This window comes from Tursiops truncatus, chromosome 1 (genome assembly GCF_011762595.2).
Source record: "Tursiops truncatus isolate mTurTru1 chromosome 1, mTurTru1.mat.Y, whole genome shotgun sequence".
NCBI lineage: Eukaryota > Metazoa > Chordata > Mammalia > Artiodactyla > Delphinidae > Tursiops > Tursiops truncatus.
The window spans coordinates 131,314,084-131,327,440 of record NC_047034.1 but is presented as its reverse complement, the minus strand read 5'-3'; the positions used below and the strand labels follow the sequence as shown (position 1 = coordinate 131,327,440).

The 13,357-nt window shown below is 38.2% G+C and overlaps 1 protein-coding gene across 8 annotated transcripts in view; it reads left to right on the top strand.

The window, feature by feature from the left end:
• PATJ (PATJ crumbs cell polarity complex component) overlaps positions 1-13,357 on the top strand; it is a 359,130-nt gene that overhangs the window by 93,095 nt on the left and 252,678 nt on the right. For 3 of the 8 annotated variants that reach the window (XM_073789059.1, XM_073789054.1, XM_073789049.1), the window contains exon 18: positions 2,230-2,352. The exons of the other annotated variants lie outside the window; for them this stretch is intronic. In XM_073789059.1, the coding sequence (XP_073645160.1) occupies positions 2,230-2,352 (123 nt within the window). The remainder of the gene's footprint in view (positions 1-2,229; positions 2,353-13,357) is intronic. 8 annotated transcript variants of the gene reach the window in all.

Below are 13,357 nucleotides of genomic sequence, written 5' to 3'. Positions count from 1 at the left end.
GCTTTTTTCCCCTCAATTATATGTTCTTTCATTGTGGTATTTATAGAGCTAGCTAGTTCTTTTTAATGACTGCATAGTATATTATTGTTGTTGCACAATAATTTATTTAACCAAGCTCCTGTACCCAGTTGGTGGGTATTTCAAATGAGGCTGTATTGGATATCCTTGTCATACTCTTTTATAAAAAGGTACGAATAAATCTTGTGATAACTTCCTAGAAGAGGAATTGCTCATCAAAAGAGCATTTATCTTTGAAATTTTGGTACATTTTTACCAAACTGCTTGCACATAAATGTTTGTGAGACTCATGTATTTAGACTACTTAAAATTGTTGCCTTCTTATGTAATTTCCTTGTTTAGATACTTCTCCTGAAAAATAAAGTGTAAGTAAGTGCATAATTCATGGATTTGCTAATGGTTTTCCATGATATAGACAGATTAAGTGATAGCAATATACAACTATCAACTTTGTTTCAACTTTATATTGTCAGTAATTAATTTATGACCTTTATAGTTAAGAGAGGGCATAAACTATTTATATTGAGACTATGATATTAGTGCCCCAAAATCTATTCCTATTTTTTCCACCAGTTTTAATCTTCTTTATCAGAAGATTGAGTTTAAAAATGGAAGAAATTAAGGACTCTAATTTTGCCACAAGATTTGAGATTTTGGGTGAATGCTACTATCATTATATAGTCTTTAGTAACTTGTGGAAGCCCAGTATCTTTACGTTCATGCCAACTGATTAGTTTATAGAATCTGGGATATAGAATTTGATAGGTATTGATATAATTTTAACATGTGGTAGTACCTATATTATTAACATTATTAAGTTGGGTTCAGAATCTAAGATCTACAGGACAGTAATATATTGTAAGTTATGATATAGTTCCACTTTAATGCTCATGGAATCTCATAACATGGCCACCAGTATCTGTTCTTTGGGTTTTTTTCTTTTGTTGCTGCTTTTATCTTCTTCTTTTTCTTCTTTTTTGTTTTAAAGGAGCTCTGGTTCTAGTTCATCCGTGTATGATTAAGATATCGGTACTGAGCAAAATGTAGTCAGTCTGCTACTAATGGCAGTATCCGTGTTCTTGGAAATATATTCTGTACAAACCACACAGCTGCATTTAAAGGTCACTTTTGTTTAATGGAACTTGGGACTGATAAAGTCTCAATCTTTGCCCATCCCTGAATCCTATCCACATTTATTTTTATTAACATCAAAGTACTGTAAGCTCCAGTGCCAACTGGGCTGAAGATTTCTTTTCACAGAGGATTTGCTTCCTTTCCCTCTATGGGAAAGTTCTGTATCCTTTAAATCATTTTAAGCTGCTTCATTTGAAAAATAATTCTTAGTAGTGTGTTCATGGACTGGATTGATTGTGGCTACTGGGGAAATTCTCTCATGGCTTAAAGGTTGCTTTTCAAGCCTGCGAAGTGGGTGAATGAAGGGGGCCCGCTCCTGGTGTGTGGAGCTTGTAGGATGATGACTGACTTCCAAACACCGCGGTGCAGCAAGACTAAAGGCATCAGGAGACCAGAAGCCACTTAATAAGAGATCAAAGAGGCTGTGTGTATATCAGCTTGAAATCCAGATAGTACAGATCAAAAGCTCTCCTTAGCGAGGCAGCTGCAGGGGAATGATATTAGCTGGAGGCCTCAGAGATCTTAAGTCAGGCCTGATGTTGAACTTTGAGGGAATTTCATGGCTCCTCTGGAATACGAATTTGGCAAAAAAATCCCATTGTGTCTAATGGAGGGAGAGAGAGAATAGAGGGCAAGCGGCAAATGCTTGTCAGCCGGGTGGTGCTTTCTCCTAGGGTAGCTCTCCTTTTCACAAATGTTTCATAAGGACTGTTTCTGCATCACACTAGAAGGCATTGCTGAGGAGGAGAGTCTGAAAATGATATATTTGTTATATTACCTTTAGTGAGTATTCCAGAGCTGGCCAAACAGTATATACTAGTGTTTGTGAAACGACCATGGAGAGCTAAAATATAGGCATAAAGGTGCTCAGGTTTACTGCAATACCGGTACTTCTGTCTCTCCTATGAAATGCTCAAGATACAGGAAGTTAGTGAATGTCAGGCCGGCTATGCATCTGTCTCCCATGTAAGGAAAAACAGAACAATAACTTTTTTTTTTTTTTTTAATAAAAGGAGTCGGTCTAAAGAGGAAACAGTCTCCAGAGGTGTTTCATCACCAGTGTTCCTCTATCTCTAGGTGTGGGTGTGTTTTGAAAGTTCCCACTGGATTCTGGTGTCAGCGTTGAGAACCGTGCTAGTAAATGAAAGTCATAGCCCTTCCTGGAGTATGGCAGAAAGATGGAATCAGATCCACCGACAGGTATTGAGAGCCTGTTTTCCTAAGGCGTGTTTTTTTGTACGGCTCTGACCTGTTTGTGGGTGTCATTTGGAGCCAGGCAGTGATCCAGAGGGGCCCTGCTTTCCCCAGTGAGCGCCAGGAAGTGGTGTTGCCTCCTTCTGGTACCAAAGGCCTAATTTGTTAACGATGCATGAAAGGAGATTGGCTGCCTGATCTGGACACACCACTTTCTAGGGCTTAGGTTCCCCTTTCAGCTCTTCCCTCTGTTTTATTTTAATCAGATATTTTGTTCACCAATATGGCACTTTGAACATAGAGTCAGAAAGGACCAGGATTTGCCTTCTGGCTGTGACACCCTACTAGGACTTTGGACAAGCCTATTAGTCTTTCTTATATAATAATCTCTAAAATAGAAATAATATTTTCCTTATAAAGTTATAAAGACTAAATAAAAGATGTATATAAATGCCCTTTTCTGGGCATAAAATAATGTGTTACTAGTTACTGAAAAATGATGATGGTGATGATGATGATGATTTTTAAAAATAGAATCTGAGCACAGACTTGCTATACCTGTTATTCATTATTTCCTTCCAAAAAATGATTGTTCACTTACGAGCTAGTATGCGGGATAAAGATGAAAAGATATACTACCTTTCGAGTGTATATTTAACAAATGTATATTGGGCATCTTCTGTGTCAGGCACTGTTCCAGACACTGGGAATATAGCAATAAACAAAACAGACAATAGACCCTGTGTCCTCATGGAATATAAATTCAATTCGGAGTAGAGAGACAGTGGATAAATAAGCATATGTTAAAATATAATAGATGAAACAGACTTGGGAACAACTCTCTATAATACATTATGATTTTAGCGGTGGTAGAAGTAAGACTACGAGATTTCGTGTTGATTGTTTCTTAAGACCCAGAGAGTCCTGATGGGGAACTGAGGCATGACTTGCACACAAACAGGTAGTGGACATTCCAGGAACGGAAGTGTCCTGGAATTGATAACTTGGCCCTGATTTTATGTCTTGACTTTCTTTAGTAGCTGTGAACTGTTTAATATTAATCTATCTAAGCTTTCATATTTTATCCCTTTTAATGAAAAATCCTTTGAGAAATTTTCGGTTCTAACATTTATAAAATATGACCACCATTTCCCATGATAATAATAGCTAGTAATTATGTACTGCTCACACACACTGGCTTAATTATCTCTGCAACCTCATGAGGTAGGTCCTATAATCATCTTCATTTTATAGATGAGGAACCTGATGATAAGAGGTTAAGGAATTTGCTCAGGATTATCCAGTTGTTAAGTAGTGGAACTGGGCTCCTAAGTCTGTGGTCACGTAGAGTGAAAGTACAGTCTTTAGACCAGAAACAACACTGATTCTTCATAATTGTGGCTCTAGTGAAAGAGGATAAAAATTTCTGATTATCTTTCCAGAGAGAAACACTTACTACAGTTCTAAAAAATTTACTTCATGTTTTCCTGAATCCTTATGGTCCCTTGCCTTAACCCCTCCCACCTAGTCAAAGCTCTTTAGAGACCTGATGGCCTTTTCGCTGCCAGAGAGTAGAAACTATGTGTATTTTACCTTACATTTCCCAGCAGGACTCCTTAGCCTTTTTCCTGTGCAGTTTCAAAGCTGGAAAAGTTTTGTTCTGCATTTTGTGTGCTACGTATCACAGAGTATTGCTTGCCCTTTCAAGGATTGGAAAAAAAAAAAAAAGTCACAGAATCTTTTCAGAAGAATGCAGCACGTCCTATGTCCTTGATACGGCAGTGCTTGTCAGAGGAGTTTCTGGTGGAGAGGTGGCTCCTGTCCCTTAGTGTCGGCTTTAAGGGGGAGTGAGAACTGAGGACACCATGCTGCTCTGAGCCTCTCTTCAGGTGCAGAGGCACGTGTCTGGAGAGCAGAGGGTCAGCACTTCATTGTCATGTGTTAACACTTCTGTGTAATATCAGGGATGGTTTAGCAATTGATAGCACTGTTGGTCTAAATTACACATGCTCAGTTGAATTAACTCCTCAAACACATATGTCCTATCAAATTCTTTTCCATTATCTTCATAGTAACAGAAACAGAAGGAGTAATAGCAAGAATAAGAGTAAAAACACTTACGGAGTCATTACTATGGGCTTTCCAAGCACTTATCATGCCTTATCTCATTTAATGCTTTTAACAACTTTACAAAATCTGTATTATTGTTATTTCCACTTATAATGAGAAACTCGAGTCTCAGAGATTAAACAACTTGAACAGTACCACTCAGCTGGTTTTTTTTTTTTTAATTCATTTTTGGCTGCATTGGGTCTTGGTTGCTGCACGCGGGCTTTCTCTAGTTGCGGTGAGCAGGGGCTACTCTTTATTACGATGCACGTGCTTATTGCGGTGGCTTCTCTTGTTGTGGAGCATGGGTTCTAGGCACGCAGGCTTCAGTAGTTGTGGCACAAGGGCTCGGTAGCTGTGGCTCACAGGCTCTAGAGCACAGGCTCAGGAGCTGTGGCACACCGGCTCAGTTGCTCCGTGGCTTGTGGGATCTTCCCGGACCAGGGCTTGAACCCGTGTCCCCTGCGTTGGCAGGCGGATTCTCAACCACTGCGCCACCAGGGAACTCGCTCAGCTGGTATTTGTAACTGTTTAGCTTAAGTTGAGAGAGATTTCTTTGGAAAATTAAAATAAATTCCAGAACTAATATTTAAAAAGCTTTTAAAAGTTTTGTGTGTCTATACTTTCCTTGCATCATCATAATAACTTTCAACTAATATAGTTTTTTTCTGGAAGATAATGGGATATTTCTTATTTATAAATTCATTTTCTTCTTACAATTTTTTTGGGTAAAATACACATAACACAAAATTTACCATCTTAATTTTTAAGTGCATAGTTTGGTCGTGTTGGGTATATTCACATTTCAACTAATGTAATTTTAATAGAGAGTGTGACTTTGTCCTTGAGTACTACCATCAGCCTGATGGAACCCCAGCCATTTCAGCCAGGTGATGGGACTTTGAGATAAAGGACAGTTGTGTGGTTTGTTTTGTTTTCCTCAAAACTAGCGAAAGTCCTGGGCCAGGAGTGAACAGTAAGTATGTAAACAATTACAGCATGACATAAAATTTTCAGGAGATGAAACATCCAAAGATAATGTTTAGTATCCAAGGAGAATGTCAACTAGGAGACTAGAAGGGGATGAGAGAAAGTCGTGGGCCTCTGCTTGAACCAATTAAATTATTATGATGTTTAAAATAGATTTTTAAAGTATGAAATTATACAGAATAAAATTATGTGCAAGCTTATGTATTTTTTCCTCCATTTTAGACTATATTTTGATCTTTTAGCAAGTTTCTCTGTGCACCTTTTTTTCCATTGTACTTTTAAAATTTTATTTGTTTAAATTTATTTACTTTTGGCTGTGTTGGGTCTTCATTGCTGTGCATGGGCTTTTCTAGTTGCGGCGAGTGGGGGCTACTCTGTTGTGGTGTGCAGGCTTCTCATTGTAGTGGCTTCTCTTGTTGTGGAGCACGGGCTCTAGGCATGCAGGCTTCAGTAGTTGTGGCATGTGGGCTCAGTAGTTGTGGCTCGTGGGCTCTAAAGCACAGGCTCAGTAGTTGTGGCGTGGGCTTAGTTGCTCCATGGCATGTGGGATCTTCCCGGACCAGGGCTCGAGCCCGTGTCCCCTGCATTGGCAGGTGGATTCTTAACCACTGTGCCACCAGGGAAGCCCTCCATTGCACCTTTAATTGTCTTGTGTGCTGTACTTACTGTGCCACTCAGAGACTGTTTCGTTCTATGTATGATGTGTGGAAAAATCTATTCTTAATGTCTGATAGTATTAAGGAAGTAATAAGACACAAGGAGCCAGGAACCATATCAGTTCAATTTATCTTGAGTGCACTGAAAGTATTTTGTGGGCACTTACTTTGAACGTGATGGTGTTGTGGTAATTGGTATGATTTGTGTAAAACTTGGCTATATTATAAAATAGTAAAAAATGGGGTTAGATTCTGATAAGATAGCTTAGTCATTATTCATTAGAATCATTTACTTATTGCTTTGCATTCACTATAAATACATTTATTTCTCTTTCCTAAAAGTAAATGCTTAGCTTGTTGGTCAAATCAGAAGATGCTCTTTTAGTATAAATAATTACATCCTGCATTCTTAAACCAGAACTATTCTAGTGATTTAAATTCAAGTAATAGTCTCTGACTTGTCTTTGCTGCTGTCTAAAAATGGCAAAAAAATTGTTTTAATATTCCTTTCATGAAAAAGAGTACATGTATATATTTTGTTATATCTTTTGTTTTGATGGTAGAATACTCAGAAGTTAGATACTGCGTAGTTAGTGGCATTTTTATGAGTTCTTAAAAGACATCACTAACTAAAATTATACCATGTTTGTGACCAAAGTGTAGTCTTTTTCATTGCTGATGCTGTGTTTTGAATTAACTTCTGTCATTCCCTACTTTTTATAGTGGTTTTGTGAATGTTTTGGTAGAAATTAATGACAAATTTGACTCAAGATATTCTGTCAAATTTAGTTACAGAATTTTGGAGTTAGGGGAACAGATCACAACTGTCATGTATCCAACTTTCTCATTTTACAATTGAAGAAACTGACTCAGAAAAATGAAGAACTTGTGAAACTGTACAGAGTCAGGCTGGGGGCTCAAAACTTGTTCCTTGACTTCTAATCGACACCCATCCTACCACTAGCGGATTGAATGGCTGTCTTCCTAGTCTCTCTCTCTTATGTATATTTTCTTCTTTTTAGAAAAATCTTTGGATTCCTGTTTTCTGACTGACATCGTTCACAGTGGACATTTTAATTCATGCCAGCTGTGCATCAGTCCTTCTGCAGATCATTGTTTTTTCCTTAAGATGTGTACGTCTGTGTGTGTGTGTGTGTGTGTGTGTGTGTAAAAGAACATTTGCTTTGCCCTTCTTTGTACTCAATTCCTTCTTCTGCCTACCTCCAGGATGAAATAGCTAGCTGTCTCCCTTTTAAACTTAATGGTTTCTTTCTGTGTTCTCCATTTCAGTAACTTCCTCGGGATCTTATTTTAAAAATTATTTAGCTGTTAATTCATTTAGATTTTAACTTACTACTCTTTAGTTCAAAAAGTAATTGCCATATTTAAGAGTATACTCTTCAAACCTAGAACAAATTCATAGAGACAGAAAGCAAAATAGTCGTTGGGGGGAAATGGGGACTCACTTAATGGATATAGAGTTTCAGTATGGGAGGATGAAAAATTTCTGGAGATGAATAGTGAAATAGGGGAATTCCCTGGCAGTCCAGCAGTTAGGACTTGGAGCTTTCTCTGCGGTGGCCTGGGTTCAATCCCTGGTCGGGGAACTAAGATCCTGCGAGCTGTGCAGCGCAGGCAAAAAAAAAAAAAAAAAAAAAGTGGTGACGGTAGTACAACAATGTGAATGTACTTGCCACTGAACTGTATGCTTAAAAATGGTTAAAATGTAATAAGAACCTGCTGTATAAAAAATAAAATAAAAATTATCAATTAGTATGTGCTAGCTGCCTCATGTTATCCAGAAGTTTATGTAGATCTTTCAAATTATCTTTGAAACATAATTCCTCACACTAATGTGAATAACTGTTTGTGGAGTGAAGCTCAGTAGCCCAGTTCTGTAATAATGTCACCACAACATTGAATTCATTGGTTAGGAGATCTGATTTGTAGAGCGCTTTCTGTTTCACAGTTGTTTGAAGTTGTTTTTCTAGTCATTCTTTGGAATCATTTCATTTTGGGGAAGGACTCCTGCAATACAGGAGAGCAGGTATTTTGGTGTGGTGAGCTGTCTAACAGCACAGAACTTTAATGACATAGAATTAAGGCTGTATGAATGAACCGTATTTCCTCTCACGAGTTTACTGTAGGCCAGCTTTGTTTTATTGTACTCACTTGTCAATAAGTGTCAACATTATCAAAGGTAAATAATTTGTACCCAAGTTTTTATCTGAAATAAACTATTGTCTATCTCTTTGCCATCCTATTGTGGTCACTACATTCTTATTCCATTATTTTTTTTTAAAGTGAAAATAAGCCTTTTTAAAAATTTAATTAATTTATTAAAAATTTTTTTTTGGCTGCATTGGGTCTTCATTGTTGCATGTGGGCTTTCTCTAGTTGCTGCAGGCAGGGACTTCTCTTCGTTGTGGTGCACGGGTTTCTCATTGTGGTGGCTTCTCTTGTTGCGGAGCACGGGCTCTTGGCACTTGGGCTTCAGTAGTTGTGGCTTGTGGACTCTAGAGTGCAGGCTCAGTAGTTGTGGCGCACGGGCTTAGTTGCTCCGAGGCATGTGGGATCTTCCTGGACCAGGGATCGAACCCGTGTCCCCTGCGTTGGCAGGTGGATTCTTAACCACTGCGCCACCAGGGAAGTCCTCTTATTCCATTATTTAATGTTTTTAAAAGTTTGGGTGATAGAATAGATTTTTAAAACAAGAACAACCCCGAAGTTATCCTTTATTTTATTTTTTGTTTGTATTTTTTTAAATTTTAGTTTTTAAAATTTTTTATCTTTATTTTTATTTTTTGGCTGTGTCATGCAGCATGCGGGATCTTAGTTCCCTGACCAGGGATCGAACCCACACCCCCTGTAGTGGAAGCGTGGAGTCTTAACCACCGGACCGCCAGGGAAGTCCCAGTTATCCTTTATTTTGAATCCATGTGGTCAAGTCCTTGTAACACCTTGATTTTTGTTTTCCTTTATTGGAGTAATACTGCAAACATATAAATGTTGAATGTCAGAATTGTCCTTGGTGTATGTCTCATATTCCTCTTATTTTAAAGAATGCCTTTTACTGAGGCATTGGCCAGTTTATTAAATGTGAGCACTTCATGTTCATTTCCTCTGTCTCTCTTTATGTAACATTTTCGGCTTCATGCCTTTCCACTGAGTTTGCCATGGTTGCTTACCTGTATTTGTAGTTTTAGTTTTGGAGCAGCTTTGAGACTAGAGCTCTCTACATCTTCTGGTTGATATCCTTGCCTCTGAGAGAGTCCAGTTTCAATTGAACCACCTCTCTGCCCCAGGTGACACCGCTGTACCGTGCTTTAGTTTATGTGAACCCTCGTCTCTTTGGTCTGTGGGAATGTACACAAATATTCATATAATACATTTTATAGACACTTCTGAACTTTGAATTCCATCCATTTGGGAATAAGGATTGTCATATGCTTGTATGTGTTCATGTGAAGGTGTCTAAAGGACACCAAAGGAATGGATTCTTGAGAACGTTAAGTGTAAATTAAAACCTGGCAAACAAATGCATGTTTTAGCTGTCCATGGAGGCACGCTGCACATTCTGTTCTAACTTTCATCAACTAGGTACCAACATATAAACCTCTAGTGGCCAAGTGTGGTACTTTAGGCACTCAGTTTTATACACTTTGGCAAGGTAATAAATATATATTCTAACAATTTGCCTTCTTTCAATATTCATTCATTTAGCAAATACCTTAAGAAGCTGCATGACATAGTGGCTAACAGCATGAACTCTGGGGCTTAACTGGCTGGTTTAAATTCTGGTTCTACTACTTATCAACTGTGTGTTTTGGTTAAGTTATTTAATTTTCCTCTGCCTTAGTTTTCTCATCTGGAAATTAGGGATAATAATGGAACCTACCTCATGTTGGTGTGAGGATTAATTAAATAGGTTCAATGAAGTAAGATATTTAGATCATGCCTGGCATGGCAAGACCTCAGTAAGTGTTAACAGTTGTTGTTGTCATTCACATATGACGGGATGTAGCCTTGCCTTATAGCTGTACTTACAGTCCAGCAAGGAGAGAGAACCTAAATAGATTCAGTCATTTGATATTTCAGCTATTATTCAGTCCCTTCTCTGTGGCAGGCATTGTAGTCGGCCCTGGAAATAAAGTAGCAAATAAGCAAACGTATCCTTGCTCTCATGAAGCTTAGTTTTAGTAGGGAAGATGGTTAAAATAATTTCAGTAGAATGTCAAAAGAGTTGTAATAGGAAAAATGCAACATTGCTGTGTATACATCTAGCAGGAGGGCCTAACTTATTCTAAAAGGTCAAGGACAGTGAGGAAACTATATTATGACAAATGCTATAATGGAAGGTCTTTTTTTAGGTTTAGAGATAACCACAGAGTAGGAAGTGCTTGAGCCTTCTTCGGGAAGTGAGGGAAAACTTCTCATTGGAGGAAACATGTGAGTTGACTCTGGTGGCAAAGATACAGATAAGTGGCAGGAAGAACATTCCTGGCAGATGGAATGGTTTGTAGAATATCGTGAAGCATACCAAAGCCTTGCACAGTCCTGAACTTCACTGGTTCTGGATTGTTGGGACAATGTGTGGGGCAGATTGGGGGTGAGCAGTGGTACATGTGGGAAGAGCAAGGGGAGATGAGACTAAACTGCAGATCTGAAGGAATTTTTCTGCCGAAGAGCACTTTATCGTGAAGGCAGTGGGTGTCACTGAAATATTTTATGCAGGGGAGGAATTGCAATCCCATTTTTATCTTTAAAAATCATTATTTTCTCTCTGTAGACAATAGACTGAAGAGGGTAAGATTGGAGACAGGTAGACCTTTGGGAAGACTGAAGCAGTTGCATAGGAGAGAAATAATGAGGCAGGAATGGAGAGAAAGGATCGGATAGAAGAGACAGAAGGGCAGTTGACATGCCTTAGCCAGCAACCCAGTGAAAAGGTGAGAGAGAGCGAGTGAGTGCTTGGGTGTATGGCAGTGCCGCTCAGGGACTATGGGAGGAGAGAAGTCTGTTTGTCACCTTGGATTTCCCCCAACATTGAAACTTCCTGTGTTTATAATAACTATCAAACATTAGTATCACTTCAAGAGACCTCAAAAATCCTCATATGAGCTTTTCTTCAGGCACTTTATTCACCTGTGAGACAGAGCAGTTCGATTGGTTCCCTTCGGATTTCATAGCTAAGTAGCGAGGAGAATTCAGGTTTAGAGCTCCTGTCTTCCCATGTAGCATTCTGATGAAAGTTGGCTGTGCCTAATGGATTGTAGGAGTTTTTAAGAGCTATAGGGAATGACTTTCATAAATGGTTGAGTTAAAGCAGACATACAGGATACTGTTAGAACATGTGTAAGAATATAAGGATTTTGAATAAATAGGAAAAAACATCTTTCAGAAGAGGAGAATGGCTTGAATAGTAAAAGACGATATATCTTGTGTTCTGTGGTTGGTACTTAGTACCCCCTGTTGGCTGTTTGAGTCTAAAACAACATCTTGATTCTTGAATACAATGTTCCTTACAGTGTTGTTTACCAAAACAAGAAAAATTAGAGATTTTAAAATTATGGTAAAAGTTGGTAAAAACTGATGGGGACTTGAAAAAATCTGGATAGGGTCTAGAAGTTGGGTAGAGGTCTTGAGAAATATCTTTGTAACATTTTGTTGGATTTAACATGGGTATGATATTATAGACTACATTTTCAGAAAACAGACTTTTCTGATGAGAAGCAGCCTGGTTTTTAAGCAGGTCGTATGTGGCAAGCCTCAAGAATAGTAGCCGCCCTGGTAGGCAGTAGCAGCTGCTGTTCTTCCATAGGGTGGCTACTACATGTGATGACCATGAAAGGAAATGACTGTTACTCATTAAAGCAACTCCATTTAGCTACGTGAGAGATTACCTGGTCAGAAAAGTCATCATAGAAAATGCAGTGGTAATTATCCATAATGGGGTATCTTCAGTAGTGGGTGGTTTGTCTTTTTTTAAGTGCCAAAGAAGCTGCCGTTGGCTTCTTTCCTCCAGGAAAAGGGATGGTAGATTGGATTTAGTGTTTAGAATAACTAGGAAGCCCAAGCCTGAATAAATTTTAGTAAGCAGGCACACCTGGTACTAGTTTGCGGTCTAAAGAAGGTTGCATTTTGTATAAATAAATGCTCACCATGATTTTTCTATAATAAGGGAAATCTATTAATCTGTTTTCTATTTCCATTATTTCCTGGTAATCTTTCTTTGAAATGTTTCTAATTATCATTTCAACTGGTTGCATTTTGAAAACCAATTCACTATTTATTTGGGCAAAAAATCGTACTTTTTGCTTAGGTGTTATATGAAACTGCAGAGATGGCTCACACCCACCCAGTGAAATCATTTATTTGCTTTTGGTGTATTTCACTGTTGCAGTTTTCTCTAAGAAAGTTTAGTGATTACTAATATGAAGTAATGCTAGCTGCTTTCTGTGCATTTCATGAAGGGAATAAGCTATTTTATAGTTTCCCTTCCCCCCCAATAAAAAAGCCTTCCATCAGAAACTGACAGCCTAAATGAAGGACATAATTGTACAGCTTATTTATTAGTGTGTCAAACTTCAAATGTAATGGTTTCATATTTCAGAATGAAAAAGTGTGTTGTGATTCATGGTTGCTGGTGACAAAATGGACAGCTCTTTTATATTACTGCACTGATCGCTGCTGATATCCCACTGTACTCTTTTTTTTGGGGGGGGGGCGTCCCTTATTGTTCTCTTCCTATGCAATAGCTCCCTCTACTTGAAAATATTGGTGTAATTATAGTTTAACACGGTACTTTATTAGTGAGTTCCCATGACTATTTTTACTTTCAATCCTCTTTATTAGTATGTGGTGTTATTACAACAGAGCATGTTAGAAATTTACCAAGAATCTCTTGACTTGGTAGTGGAAAAGCAAGATTTAGTTAAGGAAAGTAAAATAAGTTGTTTGAAGGCATTTTTCAAGGAATTTGCTCTATAGCCTTTGTTGATTTAAATATGGTATATTTGGTTAAGATTCCATGCAGTATTGAAAATAAGCCTGGATGTCTACAACATAGAGGTACAGAAAACTGCAGCAGAAACCTTCAAAAGAACCATCAGCCACTTCAAACAGACATAGCCTGGAACTTGGCAAATTCTCACTTTACTAATTCCAAAGTCTTACCATTCTAACACAAAACGTGGTAGTTTCTACTTTCTCAGGAAGGGTTTAATAGAAACTAACAGTAGTAGAATCTCATGCTA